Source organism: Homarus americanus, unplaced genomic scaffold (genome assembly GCF_018991925.1).
Source record: "Homarus americanus isolate GMGI-L3 unplaced genomic scaffold, GMGI_Hamer_2.0 scaffold41012, whole genome shotgun sequence".
Taxonomy (NCBI): Eukaryota; Metazoa; Arthropoda; class Malacostraca; order Decapoda; family Nephropidae; genus Homarus; species Homarus americanus.
Genome location: NW_024750311.1, coordinates 1,977 through 27,208, shown reverse-complemented (window position 1 = coordinate 27,208; position 25,232 = coordinate 1,977). Strand labels below are relative to the sequence as shown.

General features: G+C 40.3%; 1 protein-coding gene and 1 long non-coding RNA gene across 3 annotated transcripts; one reads left to right on the top strand and one right to left on the bottom strand.

Moving 5' to 3' along the window:
* Nucleotides 1-157: 157 nt before the first annotated feature.
* Nucleotides 158-14,942, top strand: LOC121854030. Its single transcript, XM_042348416.1, has 4 exons — nt 158-722; nt 2,658-2,749; nt 10,718-10,801; nt 14,010-14,942. The coding sequence occupies exons 2-4, from the start codon at nt 2,703-2,705 to the stop codon at nt 14,263-14,265; spliced, it is 387 nt and encodes a 128-aa protein (XP_042204350.1). The 5' UTR covers nt 158-722; nt 2,658-2,702; the 3' UTR covers nt 14,266-14,942.
* A 7,691-nt stretch (nt 14,943-22,633) lies between these two features.
* LOC121854031 lies at nt 22,634-23,598 on the bottom strand. Of its 2 annotated transcripts, none has more exons than XR_006086458.1 (3): nt 23,359-23,598; nt 23,006-23,258; nt 22,634-22,847 (listed from the first exon to the last, which is right to left on the bottom strand). It is a non-coding gene; the product is annotated as an uncharacterized LOC121854031 (long non-coding RNA). The 2 variants fall into 2 exon arrangements; XR_006086459.1 differs by having other exon boundaries at nt 23,165-23,258.
* Nucleotides 23,599-25,232: the final 1,634 nt, after the last annotated feature.

Sequence of the window (25,232 nt, the reverse complement as noted above, 5' to 3'; positions counted from 1 at the left end):
GTAGTTTAGATTAGGTTAGGTAGGGTTTTCAATGTTGTTTTTTAACCCTTCATGTTGAAAGTCTAACTCACTTTGGAAGATTCATTGTTTTTGTTAGTGTAAGGAAATTAAGATCATATTTATTTATTAGAAAAAATCCAAATAAAAACTGGTAAAATTATCGTTTTGGCCGTGCAGCTATTTTCCGAAGGTCATAAAAGTTGAAAATACATCAAAAACCATTGGAACAAGATTATTTCAACCTAACCTAACCTATTTGAGTAATCAGTTTCTCCACGTGGTACTAAACAAACAAGTGCCTTTATTATAAGTGTACGAAGATGTTATTTGACCACGATTCTGGGCCAAATAACCGTCGGCCATTTGACCGGGACCTGCGGGGATCGTATAGGATTGTAGTCGGGATGGTTGGGGGCATTAAACAAGTCATTACATTATGGTATTATTTAATTGTATAATTTCTGTTGACAAAAGGATTTAGTTTTATTTTAGATCTCTGTCAAATAAGCGGCGGTTATTGTGCCGAGTACCGGTCAAATAATCCCTGCCTATAATATAATAGTTTTACAGTGTTGTGTATTATATAGCTATTGGTCACATTTCCAGGAAGCTTCAAGGACCAACAACACACCTCGGTACGACAAGTCGAGACTCGACCGTACAGACCCGTCCGGTCTCGCACACGACGCCGTTAACGGCAAACGGAGAAACGCCGCTGGGAGGTAATACCGACGTCGTCACTTCACGTCGTGTCATTGGGCGTACGAGCCGAGTGTATTAGAGTACAGGTTGTACCTCTCTAGTCCGGCATTCTGTGCTCCGGAACGATTTTAGTTTGTCCAATAGGTAGATAGGCAGCTTTTTTTTTTTTTTAATCTTGATTATTATTATTATTATTATTATTATTACAGGAGTATTAAATTTTTGCCCCTCAGGCCCCAATGTGGGTCAGTGACCTATGCCCGGGTGGGCTAATCCCCGTAAAAAAACAACAACGACAAAGCCGGGGGAAATTAAGGTTTGTTTACATCCGGCAGCTCTCTCTCTGTGCTTGTCTATACAGAGCATAACATTTAACCCTTCAATATATATTCTAGCAGTAAATAAGTGTTGCTTTCATATTCTTAAGTAGAGTAACGACGACATGTTTTCACGTTTGCGCACTTACATACGCTCAGTTTCACTTTTTTTTTTACCATTGATGGTTAGCTACTTATATTGTTCCATTTATTAACATTAAATAACATTACTTCAAACAAGCATATTAATTTTTTTACATTAATTTTACTACAGCTACAATCAGGGTCTTATTTTCTTCAGTTTTATATGTAGAACCAATCTGTCACCGGTTTTGTAAGCTTTAACAAAAACAATGCCGGCAGCCGTCTCGTCTCGTCGCGCGTTTTAATATTACACGTATTAGTAATAAATTGTATTGTTAATTTTGCACACAAACATTAATTCAATAAAAACAAATTCAGAAACATTAATTAAAATATATATGAACAGTAAATAAGTGTTGCTTTCACATTCTTACGTAAAGTAATGACGATACGTTTTCACGCGTGCGCACTCGCATACGCGATCTCTGTTTTTCTTTACCATTATCGTTAGCTACTTCTATTGTTCCATGTATTAACATTACTTAAAAGAACCATATTAATTTTTCTACAGCTACAACCAGGGTCTTATTTTCTTCAGTTTTATACGTAGAACCAGTCGGTCACCGTTTTTGTAATCGACGAAAAGGGTGCCGTCTCATTTCCTCGCGTTTTAATATTGAGCGTATTATTAATGAATTGTATTGCTCATTTTGCACACACTAACATTAATTCAATCCAAAAGACTTTCAGTAATAAATAATAACGAATCTTTCGTACATAAGAGAAATAACGCCTTTTACACGATCGTGCACGTCGTCCGAACGTCGGCGGGCCATTCAAACCCGTCGAAATTTGAGTTTCCGCCGTCAAAAGTTTTAAATGTGTCGGCTTTTTTTGTGCGTTCAAATAGAAAACGTCGAATTAAAAACTCGCGAAATTTGAGAAGGTACTGTACGACATTTAACCCTTCAATATGTCTTCAAAGAGACCACGAAGCAGAGAAAGTGGTGCTAGTGCTTCCAAGTGTAAACAGAAGTCACTATCTGTCCAGGAAGAGGGCGAATTTCCACGGTCGGGAAATTTCCGGCGTCCGGCACCGGTCGGGTCCCGTGGTTGCCGGACCGGAGAGGTACAACCTGTACTTGTATTTCAGTACACTTGTACAGTAATCCTATAAAAGTGGGCATTTATGTAAATGTTTGTGCGTAAAGTCGCGTCCCATTGGCGTCGGCGGTACGCGACACTTCCAAAATATGGCCCAGATTCACGTTTTTCATCCCATACCCAATTTTGAATGTGTGTTTATTTCGTGGTTCTTTAAAGTACAGTACAGTATATTAATAACTTTAACTTTCGTTTTCAAAACATAATGTCATTGTTTATTAATTATGATACTCTATAAATGCTGTGGTACTCTAAATACTTTTTTCTACTTATATGAATCAGTTGAGTTGAGTAAACTTTTATTTGCATAGTTTTGAAGAAGACTACAGGACATAGTTTAAATTTTTACATATCAACAGTGCAGTACTTTATCTTAAGTAATATTTTCAGGCACTTTCTCCAACACTGCCTACAGTGGACCTGATGTGAACTAGAATGAAGTTGGCTGGACATAAAGTTTACTGGACCTCAAGTAGTCTGTGGTATTGTATTTAATATTGTTGTGGTACTTTGAATGTTAGGAAAGTTCTACAGGCATTCCCCAGTTTGAAAGAGTACTGTGTCTTATAAAAACCTATGGTAAATCGAATCACTATTCCTATAGACTCACATTATAAAAGCCAAGATACTTTTCTACAACGAAAACAGTTCCCCCCAAATTATGTACGGTCCCCCAAAAAGTATCGATTGAATTTTCTAGCGGTAAAATTTGAAACTCTAGATGAAATACTTTGCTGTGATCCCCAGTGCATCAGCATAAGTTGGTACAGGTACATCCGGTCACTATATGAGCAATAGCCGTAGACGGCGGGTAGCGAGGGAGTCGTCCTCGTGTGACATACGACCGTACGGTATATGCTTTACTATAACAAGAAATTCATTGAGCTATATTAATGTATGTATCGTGCCGGTTAGAAGCGAGGCCCCGACCGAGGATTACAAAAATATCGGAATATACATTAAACGGAAGAGTTTTGGAACGTCACGAGCTAGACCGAGACGGACCTCGGGGCATACGTTTCGCCACCGCGTCGTAGCGACGGTTTTATTCGTACCGAGATGCACAATGTAGTCGTCGACGACACGTCTGATTTTTGAGGAGTGACGGAGCAAATAGTAGTTGATATTAGAGTGAACAGGTACAGCAATATACAATATATTGGTCTAAATGGGATCTGCCAAATATTATCGATACGTAAATGGCGTCGGTTTAACGTCAAAATAGGATTTTAATCGGCGCGTCGCCCGTCGTTTAGCGGCGGGTAACCCATCGCGATGCCCGAGGGTTCGCTCGCCCCATTGTGCCGAGTTATTCGAGCGTTGCGCGTACCCTCGTCGCGAAGGCTAATAATAGCGCCTCTCTCCCCGTTGTGTCTTTCCGATAATTCCTCGGTTCATTTGACGTACGATCCCGGTAATGACCGGCTCGGCGTCCGTTTACGACACGCAATCCAAATTCGCGCTACGTGCGATGCGAATCCTCGGAGGATTTGCATCTTTCAAAAACACATACAGTCGTGCGCCGGTTAACATCCGATAGCATATACAGTCGGCCCTTAACATTCGCGGGGGTTAGGTAACAGAGATACCCGTGAATGTTAAAATTCCGTGTACTATTGCTACCCCCCCCCCCTAAAAAATCCCTGGCCCCCCATGTCCTTATTTACCGTATATACCTGTGTGTAGTTTGAAGACTGGCTTGGCAAATAGGCCTTCAAACGGTGTAATACGCTGCCAGGCTGAAAATTTACCAGTAGTCTGTCGCCATCACCGCTGTGAGTGTCGGTAATGCCGCCGGTGCGGATTCGCTGGCAGCTCAAAGCAGCCAAACCAGTGGTAGAAGACAGATCTATGTAAACAAAGATTACCTTATTGCCAATTTAGATTACCTGGACATAATGTTTAATTATTATAGAAATATTGGTTTTAAAGACAGTCACTTGAAATAAAAATTGGCGATATTGGATTATTTATACTGTTGTTATATTTATTTTACTGTGATTGAATACTGAATATGCAGTCGTACATTTTTGCTGTAATGACGTACATATTATAGTGGGAAGTGGGATAAAATCACGAGGAAAGACTTTCGCTTTCTTTCGTTGTTCAAAATATTTTACCGTAATCGCTTTTCGAATGGTTTTCAGTTAAAAAACTGTTGTATTACAATAATATTCTATCCTAATTCACTTGTGATGCAACAGTTTTTTAACTGAAAACCATTCGAAAAGCGATTACGGTAAAATATTTTGAACAACGAAAGAAAGCGAAAGTGTTTCGTCATGATTTTATCCCACTTCCCACCATAATATGTACGTCATTCCAGCAAAAATATTACATTTCCATATTTATTTCCGAGAATATATTCATTCAGTCACGGTTAAGGTAAAATATACTTGTGATGTAATATTTTAATGAAAATCCAGTATCGTAGTTTTTTCTTGTTTCAAATTTAATTAACAAAGATTGATGCTTCAAATGTAATGAACAAAAATTTATGTCCAGTATCTACGAGTTAACTTTAATGAATGAATACTTTGTTTTACATCGTCCTGTGCTACCATACCATGGATTTGGCTACTTTGGGCTCGCAAGAGATCTGCCCTGGCAACTGTACCGACACTCACAGCTGGTGGTGTGTTGGTGCATCGTTTCCATTGTTTTCTGGTAGTTACTGGTAAATATTTTTCAACCTAACGAAACTATTACCCGTTAAGAGGTCGACCCCCAATTTTTGCCAAATAATTTTGTCTTAAAAACTCGAACTACACACAGGTATATACGGTAAATAAGGACATGGGGGGGCCAGGGATTGTTTTTTGGGGGGGGGTAGCAATAGTACACGGATTTTTAACATTCACGGGTATCTCTGTTACCTAACCCCCGCGAATGTTAAGGGCCGACTGTACTTCAATTACTTCAATGTACAGAATATTCCTCTGGCGGGGCAATCCGCGTATTTGCGAATCCGTGAATGCTAAACCCGCGTATGTGAAAGGCCGACCGTACGTCCGTGCCCCCCCTCGAAAAAACACTTCCGTGATGCCTGCTGGACCACCACTCCAAGACCCCCCTGATGGAGACACGACGATCCTTCCCGTACTGGCTAGATGTTATGTGTTAAAGGAATATCATTCCTTAGGCTTTAGTAAGCATTTTCCTCCAGGTGTAATGTTAACCTACATCTATTGAGGATAAAATCTTTCACCTACAAATTGACAATAACACATTTGCTGTAATCGGACATATCTAGTTGCCTCAACAATTGCAACCCTAGTTGCAATTGGGGTTGCAATTTGAAATTCTGTGTCATTACTGAGGAATAACGAAGTCTCTGGTGCACTGCACTCTAAGATTAAGAGAAAATGGACTCGGGCATCCCGAAGGGAGAGAAAACGGACTTCCACGACGGGAGACTCGAGCACTAACACGTGCCACTCATACCGAGAGACTTGACAAGTTTTACCGACCATTAGTGATGTACGTTATCTAGTGAATTTAGTCAATATTGTACAGTATAAGTATACTGCAATTACAGCGGTCCCTCGGTTAACAATGGACCCGAGTGCAAACCCTTACTGTACGTGTACTAAACGATTACGGTACTTAAATTGTTATGTCTATGGCAAATATAGATTGTTTACACAGATATTCAAATACTATCTTACAAGTTATATTCACCCAGGTCGTTTGGGTGGCAAATTATGAGAAGAGCTTAGTCACTCTTAAGTAATGATAAATAAACACTCGGGCCTTCAGCGCCAACTGTCAAATCTTATCTCAAATAAATAAAGACATTGTCACCTCACTTCCCCCCCCTGCTCGCTGGCTACCTCCCTCCTTGTGTTCCCAGACAAAACATTGGTGATAACTTTATGCTTTAAGGTGTTTATTTTATATAATATCTCAGACTAAAGTTAGGGGATTACAATTTGCATAGCTGGAATCCTTGCAAGACAGCCAATAATTTGAATATAAACATTATATATACTGTATTTTGTTGAAGATATAAAAATTGTAGTACATTTTATAATATAAAGTTTTTCAACTGTATTTTTGGGTAGATTTATATCAATTTCTTCATTTATTTTCATCCATTTACATGCAGACACCACAATAAAAGAAACGTGAAAGAAATAAACGACCTCGGTGCAAAGCCGGAGCATTGTTGTACTAATTTGATTACGGTACAAAAATTGTTATGTCCGGTGCAAATTACAGCATGTTTATATTCAAATTAATCAGTATGTTACAAGAATCCCAGCAATGTTAATTATATTGTACCAGGTCATTTCAGTGGCATTTTAAAATGAGAGAAGCTTAGTAGGACTGTTAAATAAACTCACAGAGACCTTCGGCTCAAACTGTCAAACATCTCCTCTTAACTCTCTCCCCCATCTGTTGAGCCAGGGTTTTAGGCTTACAGTTTTTATCTTACATAATATTTCAGACTAAAGTTAGGAGATTATAATTTGCATTGCTGGAATCCTTGCAAGACAGCCAATAATTTGAATGTTAACGTCATATATTTTGCTCGAGAGATAAAAATTGTTGTACGTTAGTGTACAGTACTGTAGTACATTTTATAATATAAAGTTTTTGAACTGTATTTTTGGGTAGATTTACATCAATTTCTTCATCCATTTACATGCACACAGCATACTAAAAGAAATAATTGACCTTAGTGCAAAGCTGGAGTTTTGTTGTACTAATTTGATTTGGGTACTAAAATTGTTATGTCTAGTGGAAATTATAGCATGTTTATATACAAATTAATCAGTATGTTACAAGAATCCCAAGAATGTTAATTATAGTCACCCGGGTCATTTCCCGGCCGGGAAAAAATGCGCCACAGACCCGGGCGCCAACCGTCGGTGTCGCCGGGCTTTATCTTAAGTAATATCACAGACAAAAGTTAGAATTTAATTTGCATTGCTAAAATCGTTACAAGACGGCTAATAATTTTAACATAAACGTTGTATATTTTGCACAAGAGAAAAAAATTTGTAGCCCTTTGTAATAAAATTAGTTACAACTAAAATTTGTATGTGAACTATAGCATGTTTATATTCAAAGTAATCACAATTTTATAAGAATTCCAGCAATGTTAATTATATTCTTCCAAGTCAGTTTAGTGATATTTCATAAGAGAAAACCTGAAAGTCACTGTTAAGGACAGATAAATAAATAAGCTCTAGACCTTGGCATCAACTGTCAAACCGATAACCCTCCTCCCCATCTTGCCGCGAATCCGATCACGAGTAAACGGGCCATTTCGCGTCTCGTAATTTTAGCCGCGTCGATTTACGAGCGTCCGTTTTAACGCGATACTACAAAAACGATGTTTTGTAGGAGATGGGCCGAGGTGCATTTGGGTATATTGGGTCTTTTTAGTATTTTGTGTTAGTCTCGAGTACCAAAGTAAATTGTTCCATTGAAACCACTTTAATTGAGTCCAAATTTGGTTTAAAGCTATTAGCTCTCTAGGAATGCGCCTCGCGTCACCGACGCGTACGCGGGACCGGTAACAATTTTACGTAACCGCGTCGACGACGTAATATTCGACAATGCCGTCGGGTCGTCGACGTCCCGTTTCTTCGTTTAGTAAATAGTCGTGGCGATTTTTGTCGCGCGCGTGTCCGTCGACGGGCACGCCGAGGGCGGTCCGTCCGCGGATGCGGGCCCGCTCGAGATTCGGCCCGTATTGCGCAGTCGTACGGTCCGTCGTCGTTTGCGAGAAGTACTCGTTTACGTAGTCTCGCGTGCAGTATATTGCATTTTCTAGCAATAGACTAGTTACGATCGTAGATTAGTTCCATCACGTAGGGTATCGTCTCGCCGTCGGCCCGGGACACACCTCCGGCCACTCGACACTCTGCTTACCGGTACACGACACAAATTAAAAATGATCAACACGATATTTTACGAGGGCATTATGATTGATTTATAATACCCTATGCAATGGTTGTATAGATGTAGTGCAGTATAATTATTAAATGCAGGCAGCATTCACATCACAAACTTAACCCACAGAAGAAGTCGCCTCGGGCAGCGGAAGCGCGATCCGGGAGAAGGACACGAAGAACGACCGTAGATCGTCGCTCCGGAGACGGGTCGGCGAGTGCCGCTCTCCGACGCGAGACGATCGTCGAGAATAACCTACGTGTTTTTCTATTTTTATGGATGCTATTTTAAGGATAACTAAAGCTCAGTCAACGGTTATTTTAGCTTAAGGTCATATTATACGTGTATTTGTAATGTACAGTATTTCATTGAGTAAGAATGCTAAAACTTGCCCGGCGGTCGACCCCCAAAACAACTGCGGCGACCCGCTCCGGCACTCGAGAAGACGGAAGCTCCGAGTACACGACGTTAAAGATTAACGGATAGTTTGACGACTATACCACCCCTTGTTCCCTCTACCTCCAGCTAAATGTATCCCTCCCTCCACTTACCACTCTTCCTTTCCTCATCTATTATCTTTCCCTTCCACCCCTCTATCCCACCATCTGTCCCCCCTCCCTTTCTTCACGTACCATTCTTCCTTTCCTTATCTATTATCCTTCCCTTCCACCCCTCTATCCCTTCCCTCCACATACCACCTTTCTCTCCTAGCACCTGTCGTTCCTTTTTTGTGTTTTATTTAATAAGTTTTATAGTATATGATGGTCACCTTATTAATAATGTACCATTTTGTGTGATTACAATTACACTACACACACTTAGTCGAAGTGACCAGTTATTAGTGTTGATATTAATGGGATAAATATTAGATAAGTTTATTGGAGTTTGCTATAAAATATGTGACTATAATTATAAATTGTGAGTGTGAAGAAGGGTTTATAAGTTGTATATATGTCAATTAGAGGAACAAATAATTTGCTAACCACACCCTAGTCCTTCAATGGAAAACGCATCGAAATGCGCAGCGGCGAATGCATTCGGCGGGAGAATAATGCGGCGACACGCGTAGAATACTCGTACGCCACTCTCGGGCACGTACGTTTCCATTTACTAAAGTTAGGTGGGTTTGTTTGGGTGGCGTGGGACCCAGAGGGCATCGGCAGGCGGTCGCGTCCGGCGGTTGCCGTGCGAGAAATTGGGAGGACGGGCTTTCACGTTGCAGAAATTAAGGAACGGCATCTTCCGGCGGAACCACAGCCCGCGATTAAAGGAACGCTCGGGTTTGACGCCCACGGACCGAGCGCGCGGCTCCTCCGCCGTAACAAGAGTAGTCGATTGAAGTCCCCTCTTTTGCCTGGGTGGATGTGTCTGTGCTAACCGTTTTAGGCAAGTGAATGTTTGGTACAGCAGATTTGGGGATTCATTGTAGGGTAGACTTGCCATACAGTGCAGTGTTTTAATTGGTATTATATTGCGGCGATCGGCGAGCACGGAGACCGAAGCCTCACTCGACCGTGTCTCGGGAGGCGTGGGGTTTGGTCCGAGGCCACTCGCAGTCATCGTCGAGGGTATAGTCCGGAACGCCGTTCGACGTGACGTCTCGTCGAAATTCCGGAGCGGTCTTCTCGTCGCGGGGCGCGCCGGAGGTCGACGCTACGACGTTCCCGGAGGGGTCGTCGTCGTCGTCGGGTATTTGACGTGCATCCGGAGTAGAACGAGGGCACGCGTCGAACCGTCGAAAGTGCGCAAGAAATGAGATCGCGTAAATAACTGCAGATTAATTTCGTCGACACTCGTACGTATAAAAGTGCAAAGTAAATAAATAATACGTATTTTTTTTATGGGAATTAGCCCACCCGGGCACGGGTCACCGACCCACATCGGGGCGAAAATGTAATAATAATAATAATTGTTGAAGTTACAGTGTTCATTTTTGGTGGATATCAACGAAATATGATGCGAGAGGCTCAGACGACGACACAAACGACGACGCTCTCTCCGGTATATTTTCGGGACCGTCCGTAAAAACGAAACCAAAACACGCGTGCGCATTCAAAGTGGCGCATTATTGCACAAGTAAAATAAAACATATTGCCATAAATATGGGGTAACCTAGTTTATATGTAACAATAATACTGAAGAACCTTAAAGAAATACAAAATGGAAAAAAAAATCAAAAGTGAGGAACAATAGATTTATGTTGTGTTGTAAGAGAAACAATCGAGACCCCGCAATCGCGTGTTAACGAGGCAGAGAGTCAGACGAGCGACCCGGGACTCGGTCACAATTTTAGGGATGCCACGTAGCAGGAAGATCTACCACGGACGACACATTACGCTTCCAATATTGTCTGCGGAGGTGGTATCTCCCCGTTTGGTGGCTGCCTAAGTATGTAAGATTTTCCAATGGAAAGTGTATGTTTGGCAAATGTATCCAGGTCTTTAGAGAATGTACTCGGATATTTGGGTTAGGTGTCAAGGGTTCATGTATAATTTGCATGCCTAATTGACTATGTATATTTTTTAACCTTAATTTTTCATTTGCAGTCACCCGACGGGAGTCAGAAACGTCATTTTTGTGCGGACCGGCGACTCGACGGACCCCGGCCGAGGACGCCGCTCGAACCGCGGGTGAGAATGTCGGACGACGCCGTATTGTAATGTTTATATCGCAGTGTACGGTATTTACTTAATGGTTCTCTGAAGAATAGGAATGCGTATGTGGCGTGCCTCGGCGTCTCCGTAGGAATTGCGTAGAGTAAGTGGAAGGTTTTTAAGGGAGACGAGAATTTATTAAGCGGCGCGTCGTCGACGAAATATCGAAGGAAGTTTTGACCGGTGACCGAGAGGAAATAAGACGGGAATTTACGAGTAAAAGAGTAGTAGAACGTAAAGATAACGAGGGAGAAATGAAAATGCGACCGACGACGAGACTCGGGTGCCATCGAAAATGCGTAGAGGGACGGACATTACAAGTGTTATAATGAGAGTACTTAATTTAGCATAGAGATATAGAATTGAAGGTGTCATATCTGGTCTAAAAGTGTTGGATACAATATGAAAAGTATTATTAAAAAATGGGAGTTTAAGCCAAGGGTTAGGGTGCTGCTGGCACTTCCCCCTCCCTTCCTATTGGGATAAATCGAGAAACAAGATGAATTCTCCCCACCCCCTCCTCCACAAAGGGGAGACCAGATGGACGTCACCTGGGTGTAAGGGTTAAGAATGTAGTAGCTTGTAATGGAGGATGAGGTATATGTATTTATGTCCTATGTTTTATACTGTATTGCAAGTAGGCGTTATTGTATGCACATTGCGGGTCATAATAGGAACGCGGCACGCCGGAGGCGGGTACACGGGACGATCCCTCGGAACAGAAGCCGAAAGTTCGTGGCGTGGGTATATCCACTTCCCTTAAAAGTGTAATTAGGGATCCTCCTCAGACACATTGCACCATTTGAACGCAGACGTAAGATTATCCTCATCGCCGTACACGTCCCGAGGAGACGAGGCGTATCGAGTTTACGCGGATGCATACGAGACGTTTCCTTTCGAGTACGGGTAGTTCTGCTATAATGCGATAGTTGTGTTCTTGTAAAACATCGTGTTATAGAAATTCGTGTAATAGAAATGACAGGGCTTATGGAGAAAATAGGGTTAGGTGCAGATTACTCCAAATCGACAAAAATTTCGTAGTACAGTCTAAATAAATGTTACATTGATATCTAATATTGAAATCATACAGTAAATGTTACACTTGACCTTGAAAAAATCTGAATATAACTTGATGGGGGAGAAGATTGATGTTGAGGAGTCATGAAACATCAAGCTTTTCTTCGAGTGTTATAGCCTTTCTTTTATGATCACCAGAGTGCTTCCCAGAGATATTCTTCTTTTCCATAGTCACAAAATTGGAGAAACAGTAATCACCGAGGACACTTAAAAATTTCACACGTGTTTCAAACAAAGTGTGGAGTAAACAGAGCGCGCGGGTCTAAAACGCTATGTATTTTGTTTTTCTCTTATTTAAAATATACTGTAGAGGTATACTGTATACATAAATATTACATAAATTATTTGTGCAATTCTTCACAAACAAAACACATAAATCAATTGAACTTGCGATGTCGAACGTGAACTGTAAACACTGCATAACCCTGCGCCAAGCCACAATGTAAAGTACACTTTAAACGCTACTTATTTTGTTTTTCTCTTTTATTTAAATTTTTACAATTTACATATTCATCTTATGCTACAGCGCCCACAAAACACGAGAAACGTTCGAGTCCCCCAGTAGAGATGTCCGTTCTCTATCCACTCGAGGATGTGTCGGTCGTGCGTTTTCTTTTTGTGTACTCGCTCGGGGACTCGAGTTTATAACACAGGATGATAAGGGAATTTGAATTTATTTGTTGATTTATTTATTTATAATATACTGTAATATATTAAATATGCTGCAAGTATTTTCTTTAATTTATATACTTTTTTCTGGAAAAAGGGAGGCTACCATTATACCCGGCAATGTACATTTATGGCGATCGTTAAGGACCAAACTCCGAATCCGTGACGTGACTTCCGTTCATCATTTATGTCCTAAATTTACCAATGTGGGTAGTTTCAAGAATTAACGCAGTCATTTACCGAATATTCTTTGCCCAAAAATAAATTTCAAATGAATTATTTATAGGAGATAAGTATTATGATCAGTAAATATACCGATATGCATTACCGACCACAAGGACGGCTAAAAATAGGCACAGACGGTCACAGTCGAGGTCACTTTCCCTTTGTTGTCACTGTAGGACCTTGTGAGTGGTTTACTGTATACATAAATATTACATAAATTATTTCTGCAATTCTTCACAAACAAAACACAAAAATCAATTGAATATGCGAAGTCGAACGTGAACCGTAAACACTGTGTGATGTAAAGAGAGCGCTGGTGTAAAACGCTATGTAATTTGATTGTCTCTTTTATGTAAAATTTTACAATTGACTTATAATATATAGGTATACTGTATACATAAATATTACATACATTATTTCTGCAATTGTTCACAAACAAAACACATAACTCAATTGAACACGCGATGTCGAACGTGAACCGAAGCCATAACAATCGTTCGAGTGGAATCGCGTCGGAGGAAACGAGTTCGCGTTTTACAAATATCGTTCCTCAATTCATAAATCGCGTCGTCAAAACACGCGTTATAGCAGAACTCGCCGTATAGTTTTTGGTTCACCGCCAACACGTTTATCCTCGTACCGGTTCTCCGTCGTCGCGTATTTTTACGCGACATCTGCGGAAGTTACGTTCACAGACGTAAATGGTACGACCTCGAGAGCACGACGTACATTCGGTCGTAAAGTACACCGGTCCGGATCGAGTGGACTTTCCCAATCGTCTTATAGATTTCTCGAGTTCTTGGGAATGGTACGAATATGTACAATTAATATTATGTTATGTATAGGTATATTGTATGTTTTTTGATAATCGTTAAGTATGGGAGGTGGCGACGTGCACACCGTACCGACGGGTGGAGGAGCGTCGAGTTTGATTTTGTATTAGGCGACGGGGTCGCGGGTATTTACGGAGATACGGCAGAGCGCGACGTCGGCGCCCGCGTACGGCACGAGCGGGAGGAGTAATTTGTGCGGGACGTAATTGTGGGGTAGTCGAGTATGCCTGTGTGTTTTAGTTGGCAATAGTGTGTAGATATGTTTGTGTATAGGTATACTGTAGAAAGAATGAACTTAGATGAAGTTTGTTTGGGAATTAGTAGAATTTGTAATAGTAGATAATTGTCGATATATTTTGACAGTAATTTGTCCGTTTCAGTTGCGGAGGAGCGCGCCGATACGAGTCGGAGACGGCTCGTACAGTCGGCGCACGAGAGCGGTCCGGACGAAGACATTCGGGAACCGAGGACGAAGACGCTCGTCGACTGCGGACGAAGACACCGGTCGACGCGCGAGGAAGATGCTCCGGAACACGGGAAGAACGCCACACTCCCGAGTGCGGGAAGACACTCGTCAACGCAGAAGGAGACACGCATCAATGTCGGGCCGGCGCGATTGTTTTAAAGACGATTTAACGTGTAAAATGAATGTACGTGTTGTTTGTAACGATTGTTATAATGTTTGTAGTATTGTTTTTAGAGACCGACTCTGCGAAGACGGAGGAAGTCGATACATGTCGAGAATGAATTTATTGAAGATGTTGCCTGTGATCACTAGGTGTTTGCACTAATTTGGGGAGATGATTACGATCGTAGAACGTCACGGAATGCGGCGCGCACGTCATTTGTGGCGGGACGCATCCGTAAATAACGGCAGCATAAATACGAGAGAACGCGGCGGCGGCGGCGGGGAAGTGCGCCTTTTGAAAGTAAAAGAACGGGGGAGATCGGACCGACATAGATGGTGTTGTTGTGGTAACCGATAAGAATGGAGAAATGATGACTATTTGGTGGGTTTTTTAGGACAGAGAGAGTAGTTATATATTAGTGAAGATATAAAGTAAAAGGTGATAAGGATGGTGGTGGGGGGGGACAACGAATGATATATTTTGTAGGGTATTAAAGGAATTGACTCGTCAGTGCCGAGTCGGCGTAATTGTGAGAAACGGATGCGACGGGGATTGTAAAGAAGTCGCGCGGTAGAGGAATTGGCGGAAGCGACGATCGCAATAACCTTTCGACGTGGGACGGACGACGACGAATTTAGTAAATGGCGGTTTAGGAAAGGGTCGTACGTAAAGCGGCGGGTGCGGGCGCGGGCGGATACGGACGACGGTCGATCGGGGTCCGTTTACGGGACGGGAAAGAGGACCGACGGAGAACGGACGGAGACGAGGCGGCGCACAAACGAAAGTATACCCGCGAGATGCGTAAAGAATGATTTGGAAGTAGATTTAACTAAGAGTCGCGTGTTTGAAATGGCGGGAAGGTTCGACAGGTGTATTAGTTTTACGTAATTGTGGCAGTGCGTTTGAGAGCGGGCAGTCGTGGAGTGCGCGTGGGTACCTATTTTGAGACCGCGACATCTACCGGTAAGGAAATACGTAATGCAGCAGTAATATATTTTTGGCCTGAATTTATACTCGTTCACCCGTACTCCGTGTTGCTCCACTCGTGTTAAGGTGTTTATTGTGAAGGCGTTTGTATAATAATAAAATTTGTTGGACGAGTAGGGGAAGGAATACGAGCACAATGTTTAATTTGTAAGCCCTCCCTTTTTTGTCTTTTCCCTCTGCCTCCCCGTCCTCCTCCTCCTTTTTTGACGTGTTTGTCGTGCGGCTTCTTTTCCCTCCGTTTCATTGCAACTCCCTTCGTTTTTCTCCCCCCTACCTGCTTCTGTCCGTCCTCTTCTTCTTCCTGTTTCCTTCTTTTACTCCTCCTCTTCGCCATATGTCTTCCTCGTTTATTCTTTGGCTTGTTCTGCGTCTGTTCCTTCTCCTCCTCTGTTTGATTGTGATTCCCTTGTTGTTTCTCACCCTCCCATTGCTCTTGATCCTGTTGTTACTCCCATTTGTTGGTTGTTTTTGTGTTCCTGTATATGTTTGTTGTTACCAATTGAATTTGTGGTTGTATTACTGCTGCTGTGTGTATGTTGGATTGTATTTATTTGTTGTTATATATATGTTGTGAGTGTGAATTAGATATATTGTGTTGATATTTGACTAAATGTTGTTGTTAAGAAGAGGAGGAGTTCTATTTAGATTTGGAAAGTAACTGTCATCGAGGACGAGAATGCACGTACCGTCTGTAGTTTGAATACGCGGTCGCGTCGGGTTTGGGCAGTTATATATCGGGAAATAGTTGAAGAGTGTAAGTTAATGTTGTGGACTTGTGAAATTGTTTATTGTGGAATAGTTATTGGTTTTAATTTGAAGGGTGTCAATTGCGCACCGGGAATATTTTGTCGGGAGTTTGGCGTCGTCGGAATCGACCGGAACGGCCGGAGTCGCGGAGTTATTTTTTGTCGTCGTAGATTCGTTCGCGGAGTCGTAAAAAATGTGGCGTCGTCGACGAAAGTCAATCGTCCGCGGATCGGTCGTCTTCGAATATTTGTAGACTTGTATATGTTTGTTTGTAATTGATTGAAGTTATTTGTAGTTTGAAAAATGTTTTGACTTGTTGTTGTTGTTTGATTATAGTATAGTCATTTGTGCAGTTTGAAATTATTTTGGTTTGTGGATTTGGAAAATGTGTTGCATGTATGTGGACTTTGAATAAGTGAGATATTTTGTGGACCGAAATGTCGTACCTCTAGTCGGGCAACCTCGGGACCGGACCATGGAAATTGACCCTTTTCCTGGATAGATAGTGACTTGTGCTTATGCTTGGAAGCACTAGCACCACTTTCTCTGCATCACGGCCTCTTTGAAGACATATTGAAGGGTTAAATGTCGTATAGTAGCTCGTGAAATTTGGAGAGTTTTTAATTCTTAACGTATTTTATTGGAACAGAGCCAAAAATAAATAAATAGAAATTTTGACGGCGGAAAGTGGAATTTCGACGGGTTTGAACGGCCCGCCAACGTGCAGACGACTGGCACAATCGCGTAAAGAGCGTCATTTCTCTCGTGTAGAAAAGATTCATTATTGAATGTCTTTTTTATTGAATTACTGTTTGTGTGCAAAATGAGCAATACAATTCATTAATAATACGTAGAATATTAAAACACACGGCATTGTTTTCGTCGATTACAAAACCGGTGACTGACTGGTTCTACATATAAAAGAGAAGAAAATAAGACCTTGGCTGTAGCTGTAGTCAAATGACTATGGTTGTTTTAAGTAATGTTAATAAATGGAACAATAGAAGTAGCTAACGATAACGGTAAAGAAAAAAAAGAGATCGCGCGCGTAAGTGGGCATGCGAAAAGATATCGTCATTACTTTACGTAAGAATACGAAAGCAACACTTATTTACTGTTCATATATATTGTAATTGATGTTTGTGAATTTGTTTTTATTGAATTAATGTTTGTGTGTGCAAAATTAACACTAGAATTTATTATTAATACGTGGAATATCAGAGGAGACGAGACGAGACGAGACGGCTGCCGGCATCGTTTACGTTAAAGCTCACAAAACCAGTGACCGATTGGTTGTACATATAAAACTGAAGAAAATAAGACCCTGATTTTAGCTGCAGTAAAATTAATGTAAAAAAATTAATATGCTCGTTTGAAGTACGTGTAATGTTATTTAATGTTAAAAAATGGAACAATATAAGTAGTTAACCATAAAAAAAGTGAGTGCGCACATGTGAAAAGATATCGTCATTACTGTACATAAGAATATGAAAGCAACACTTATTTATTGCTGAAGGGTTAAATGTTGTACTCTATAGACAAAGAGAGAGAGAGAGCAGCTGAAGTGCTGGATGTAAACAAACCTTAATTTCCTGGGTTTTTTTTTTTTTTAGGGGATTAGCCCACCTGGGCATAAGTCACTGACCCACAATTTAATACTCCTGCTATAATAATGATAATTTGCAAGAAAAAAAAAAAAACTGCCTATGTACCTGTTGGAGAAAGTAAAATTGTTTTGGACCACGGGAGTTTGCGGAGCACAGAATGCCGGACTAGAGAGTTACAACCTGTAGTTGTTTGTGGACTTGAAATTGTTAACCTTTGTGGACTTTGAATAATTGATAATGTTTGTCGACTTTGAATTTGTTTTGCCTTTTGTGGACCGGGAAATGTATGCGTCGGGTCCGAGGACCGGCAATAATTATCGACCCACGCGAACTCGGAATAACGTATTACGCCGGTGGAATCGGACTAATTTTTTATCCCGTGTGGACTTTGAATAATTGATGATGTTTGTGGTCTTTGAATAATTGTGTATTTTGTGTGGAATTGGAATAATTGTTATCCTTTGAAAATGTCTCATTGTTTGTGTATTTTGAATAATTGTCAATTTGTGTGGACTTTGAATAATTTATTGTTTGTGTACTTGGAATAATGATCAATTTGTGTGGACTTTGAATATTTTGTGGAGTTTGAATAATTTATTGTTTGTGTACTTGGAATAATGTTCAATTTATGTGGACTGAATAATTAATGATGTTTGTGGATATTTGAATATTTTGTTATGTTGTGTGGACTTTGAATATTTTGTGGAGTTTGAATAATTTATTGTTTGTGTACTTGGAATAATGTTCAATTTATGTGGACTTTGAATAATGTATAATGATTGTGGACTTTGAATATTGTGGACTTTGAATAATTAATATGTATTTGGACTTGTTATTATTTTATCGTTTGTGGACTTTGAATAATTTTCAATGTAGACTGAGTATTTTTGTCATGTTGTGTGGACTTAGAATAATTTGTATCCTCTGTGGACTTGTAATAATTGTTAATGTATGTGGACTTGGAATAATTTATGATGTTTGTGGAGTTAGTATTATTTTAGCCTTTGTGTATGTGTAGTTGGTATGTTTGTGGACTTGTTATTATTTTATCGTTTGTGGACTTTGAATATTTTGTGGATATAGAAAATGTTTTATCGTCTGTGGCTCCGTATTAATGTATTACGTCCGTGGACCGGGAATAATTTTGTATCGTGTGTGGACTTGTAAAAATTTTCATTGTTTGTGGACTTAGATAAATGTTCATATGTTGTGGAGTTAGTATTATTTTAACTTGTGTGGACTTGTAATAATTTTCAATGTTTGTGGACTTAGAATAACTTTTAATGTATGTGGACTTTGAATAATTGTCATCGATTGTGGACTTATTATATTTTTGATGTTTGTGGACTTTGTATTATTTTATTGTTTGTTTTTGTATTTGGAAATATTGTCATTGTTTGTGGAATTAGAAAAATTGTCATATGTTGTGGAGTTAGTATTATTTTATCCTGTGGACTTGTAATAATTTTCAATGTGTGTGGACTTGGTATATTTTTCATATTTTGTGCTTTGAAATATTGTCTTTGTTTGTGGACTTAGTTTTTTTTCCTCTTGTGGAATTGGACTAATTTATGTTTGTGGACTTGGAAAATTTTTTTATCCTTTATGGACTTAGAAAATTTTCATGTTGTGTGGACTTAGAAAATTTTCATGGTGTGTGGACTTAGTATTTTTTTGTTGTTGTGTGGACTTCGTTTTTTTTCCTGTGTTGTGGACTTAGAAAATTTTTCGTTGTTTGTGGACATAGAATAATTTTCATGTTGTGGACTTAGAAAAATTTTCATCCTTTGTGGACTTAGAAAATTTTTCATGGTGTGTGGACTTAGTATTTTTTGTGGTGTTGACTAAGTATGTTTTTGGTTGTGTGGACTTAGTAAATTTTTCGTTTTTTGTGGACATAGAAAAATTTTCATGTTGTGGACTTAGTTTTTTTTCATGTGTTGTGGACTTAGTATTTTTTTGTTGTGTGGACTTAGTAATTTTTTGTTGTGTGGACTTAGTATTTTTTTCATGTGTTGTGGACTTAGTATTTTTTTGTTGTGTGGACTTAGTAATTTTTTGTTGTGTGGACTTAGTATTTTTTTCATGTGTTGTGGACTTAGTATTTTTTTGTTGTGTGGACTTAGTATTTTTTTGTTGTGTTGTGGACTTAGAAATTTTTTCATTATTTGTGGACTGTATATTTTTCATGTATGTGGACATAGAAATATTTTGAGCATAATAAAAGAAAGTATATAATCAATGTCTTTATTTTTCCTAAGTTAACATACAGCCATATTGGATTTGTAGAAAACGGTAGTTTTGGAGCCAGAGAAATTTCCCATTTTCTTTGATGGTTTCCCATTTTCTTAAGTTGAACAGAAAACGGGATTTTTTTCAAAGTCGCTATCTTTTTAAGATAGGTTCTGGCAGCCCGTTTTTTATTATATAAGTTATTTTAGAGTGTTTATTGAGCAACAAAGGTGATTTTTCAACTGAAAGAAAGTAGTTATTCCAAATTAGTTTTAAGTTAGTATTTTAATGTTTTGTTTGCAAACTGACTTTAACCATATTGACAATAGGTTTAGTCATAAAGCTCTCTCGACACAGATATCGTGTCTATGGACTAGTCGTGTGATAGATCGACAATGTCCGAGCTTTTGTTTGCAAACAAACATCAAAACACCAACTCACAACCAATGAGGAATAACTACTCTCTCAGTTGAAAAATCACCTTTGTTGCTCAATAAACACTCTAAACAACACCACATGTGTTCCCGTGTACCTGTCAGAAAAGGGAGAAACAAAAACAGCATTACAAGTCAAATTATTCAACACATTAACTAATCTCAATGCATTTCAACATCTTTACTTTACTTTACATATAATCATATTACATCAACTAAACTCAATGATGCATTTCAACATCTTTACTTTACTTTACATATAATCAACTAAACTCAATGATGCTTTACTTTACTTTACATACAATCATATTACATTAACTAATCTCAATAATGCATTTCAACATCTTTACTTTACTTTACATATAATCATATTACATCAACTAATCTCAATGATGCGTTTCAACATCTTTACTTTACTTTACATATAATCATATTACATCAACTAATCTCAATTCTTCACACATTACCTTCATCTTCTCATGTCGCTCCACTTCTTCTGGTGCCTAATCACTTGTCGTCGTCATCTTCTACCTTATGTGTCACTCAAAATGCACATCAGGCAATAAAGAAAACACAAAATTCAACTCAAATACATATATTCTATACACTTAGCAATATAATACAGTACAGTACATCATCTTCATAGGGACAACACCTATGCATTCACAGAACATCATCTTCTCGGCTCCATACACCCAGGACAACGGCTAGAAGTTCACGCGACATCGTCACAGACACGACAGCTATACATTCACTGGACACCAGCTTCTCGGCTCCATACACCCCGGTCAATGGGACGACGGCTATACGTTCACAGGACATCATCTTCTCCCCTCACTGGTACCACGGCTATTAGGTTCACAGGACATCTTCTCGGCTCCAGTCACGACACCTATACCTTCACAGGACATCATCCTCTCGGCTCCATACACCCCGGTCACTGGAACACAGGACATCTTCTCTGGGACAACAGCTATACATTCACTGTACACCATCTTCTCGGCTCCATACACCCCGGTCACTGGAACCACGGCTATTAGGTTCACATGACATCTTCTCGGCTCCAGTCACAGGGACGACGGCTAGAAGTTCACGGGACATCTTCTCGGCTCCAGTCACAGAGACGACAGCTATACATTCACTGGACACCATACACCCCGGTCACAAGGACAACGGCTAGAAGTTCATGGGACATCTTCTCAGCTCCAGTCACAGACACCTATACATTCACTGGACACCATCTTCTCGGCTCCATACACCCCAGTCAATGGGACGACGGCTATACGTTCACAGGACGCCTTCTTCTCGGCTCCAGTCACAGGGACGACGGCTATACTTTAACAGGACATCATCTTCTCGGCTCCTTACAGCGACTTGACTTCGCCCCGTCGCTTCAATCTGAAACCGACAAAACACAACAATGGAGGTCAACTCGTAATGGCCTTTTCTATCAAATGCAGTCCACCCGTCGGCTTCGTCACTCGGGAAACTCTTCTTATACTACCTACAATATACACTTCACGGCCACACTTCTGGGCAAACTATCATTGCTCAAATAATTCACCCACAAAAACACTATCTCTTGGTATGGAGCAACCTCCGCGGTTATTCCCGGCTCCGTCGTCGACGTGCCTCTTCCTTTCTTCGTAACCGCCGAGGTAAATGCACAATACTTGGTCGTCTCCTTCCTTACTCTTACCACGAGGAACATACCCTACACCACTCGCTCCACTGAAAAAAAAACATCCATAATAAACACCATTCCAAAAAGTGTTCATGCATACACTCTCTTAGACATATCTACCAAAACCAAATTGCTTCCTTTTAAACCGCTACAAATACCAACTTCTTACCAACATACACATACTCTACTACAAACCATTCACCAAGGCTAGTACCAATCATTACACAGCCTCCAGTGTGTAACAACAATACTAGCCTGCTACCAACTAACTTCTATACAATTACAATACATACCCACAACAAATTCACCTTTCATCTTAACCAAATTCAAACAAACGCTTCCTCTTTAACACAAACAATCGGCTCCTTACCCTTTCGCTCCCATCTCCGTCGCCGAATAACCACTGGCTCTTCCACCATCACTGCCGCTTACCACTCCAATCCGGCCTAAAAAAACAAACACATCAACACATTAGTTCCCCCACAACAATTCATAAACCTTTCACGCCCTAAACCGCTCCAACGCCACTCACCAATTATATATATATGCCTCTACACTAGTCCCAACATTTCTATTACCTGCTACATCCATTCTCCACATATACTAATCCAAAACTAACCTACAATTTACATCACTATACACGTCTTCCAACAATTACATTATACTCAATTTCTTACAACTAAATTCACTATGACCCTAAACTATCACAAACAATTCACGATGCACCACACCACACTACTTATCTTAAACAACTGCCGCCACTGCTGCTACCGCCGCCGCCCCTGCTGCTGCTGCTTCTTCTCCTCAACACAGTCCATTGCACAGCCCCATACATGTAGTAGTCCACCCTTTCTCCAACCTGGTTACGGCACTACCCACCACCACTCCATCCTCAAACCTGAAAAACAGAAACCTTTCACACAACCTCCATAATGCACCATGCTTATTTCTCCCAACTTTAAACATCACTGGGTACTGCTACCCGAAAAAACTCCTATATCACTTGCCTCTTATAACAAACTTTACCTACAACTTTCAAATACAATAACAACTCACCTTCAAATAATACATTGCACAATTTCACATCACCGTATCCAGTGTCGACGCGCTCCTCCACCACCAACATGAAAACAAAAAACAATACGTCAATGTTACAAATGCTCTACTCTTCAAATTATAACAAAGTATACGTACAACTTCAATAACAATACTTACACCTTTACTGCCTCTCATTTCCAACATTCAGTCGAGCGTTAATGTCCCTCTGGATTATCACACACCAATCACGTCTTCTGGACTGCAACAACTCCTGTACAAAACAATTACCACATCAATAACCACGACCAAAGTCCCTCTTCATTTTCATATCAAACACACCCCACCTTCAACCACTTAACAGTATACATTACCTTTTAGCACATGCTGCACACGGCGACTGGTTACAACACTTGGCTCCTTTCCAACATCGACTTCTCCCCCACCTCTGGATGGCGACCATACTTCCTCTTGGTTAGTCGATACAGTCAACACAACACTATATTCTACTCTAACATTTTTCGATTTCTCATTATCACACTTTTTGAGAATGGGAGGGGCCGAGGGGCATCCCCCCTCACCCCCCTTATTCCCATGCAAGGTGAAGGGCACAAGCGCCTACACCGCCCAACTAGGCAGCATGCCAACTTTGTGCTTGCCTAAAGGATCATAGCATTTTATGTCAAGGGCATACAACCCTCCAGTCTTTAACATTTTGTCGGCTAGCTCCGACGACTTTTACCCAGATACGAATTCGCAACTTTCGATTTACAACTGGTACCTACTTTACTGCTAGGTCAACAGGGACACAGGGGGTCTAGGAAGTGTGTCCAACCCACTTTCCACCGGCCCGGGAATCGAACCCGAGACGTCCCGCTTGCGAGGCGAGAGCGGTACCGCTCTACCGCCGGCACCCCCACTTCGGCTGTGACCCCTTGTGAGGCGGGCGTCAGTCAGCTATGGGTACGGTTCCTCGACTAAGTAGTGCCCTTTCACAGGTTTATACACCTCACTTATGTCTCCCCGTGCCCATCTCTAGGCACTTTTGGGTGCACTAGAGAACCGAGGACCACCACCAGACCCCAACCTGAAAAAAAAAGGTCATTCGTTATCCATTTATCAAATCTTTCTCACTACTATATAATAAACTCAACTTATCAAAACTCATTTACATTTTCTTTAATCTACAGCCGAGGCACAAAATTCAACATTTTAAACTTAACATTACCAAACTCAAGCCACAATCATTTATTTTAATGTCCACTTTTAACATTTCTATTGCTCTACGGCACAAGACCAAAAATCAATTGAAAATTTAACAACTCTTTTACAAACTTCAACGTCACTTACCCTCACTATTCCCCTAGTCTACCTCAAAAAAATACCGGCTCCTTCCACCTCCAACAACAACAACCTGAAAAAACCATTTATTACCTAACCAATAAAACTTACACTCATTCTCAATACAAATATATTAACCATGAACCACTTCTCAATTTTCATATTACAGCTACAACTTCTCTTTAGTCAAACACAACTACACCTTCCATTTTAAATACCATATTGACGAATTCCTCACCGCAAGTGTAGACGCGCTAGCCATCACCTACAAACTTAGACCACGTTCTCTTCTCTATTCCACAGTATAAGCCTTCCGTACACCTGCAATAAAAGGCATCAACCTTCAAAATTTACAACAAACTAGTCAAAATTAATGAAACAAAAGCACATACACAATAACAATTAACAACACTCTAGTCTGCGTATAAAACTAACACATGAACCATAACAGACGACAACAAAATACGACCATAAACACACACAACCGAGAGTGTAGTACCATTATATAGCCTCCAGTATATAACAGCACAAACACAACACCCATTCAACAATTTCATTCACCTAAACTCCAAATTCGGGGTCTACCTCTGTGCCGGTCACGTCTCTGCAAAAATCAACCTTTCCCACGCTAGTTGGCTCCAACTTAACGCTCATGCGGCAGCCCACTGCGACTTCCTTGCGGTTGCTATTTTCTGAAAATAAACTACTACAAAATCTTAAAAAAACACCCACTACAAAACTCTCATTAATACAATTTTCTTCACTATTTCACCAAATATACCAACATATCTTAACTTCCCATGACTTTAAATAACAAGGATTATTTTATTACCAAAAAATTCTACCTTTCCTTTAATCATTTTCCTAAAAGTCATACAACCCAAAACACATCCACCAATCACAATCA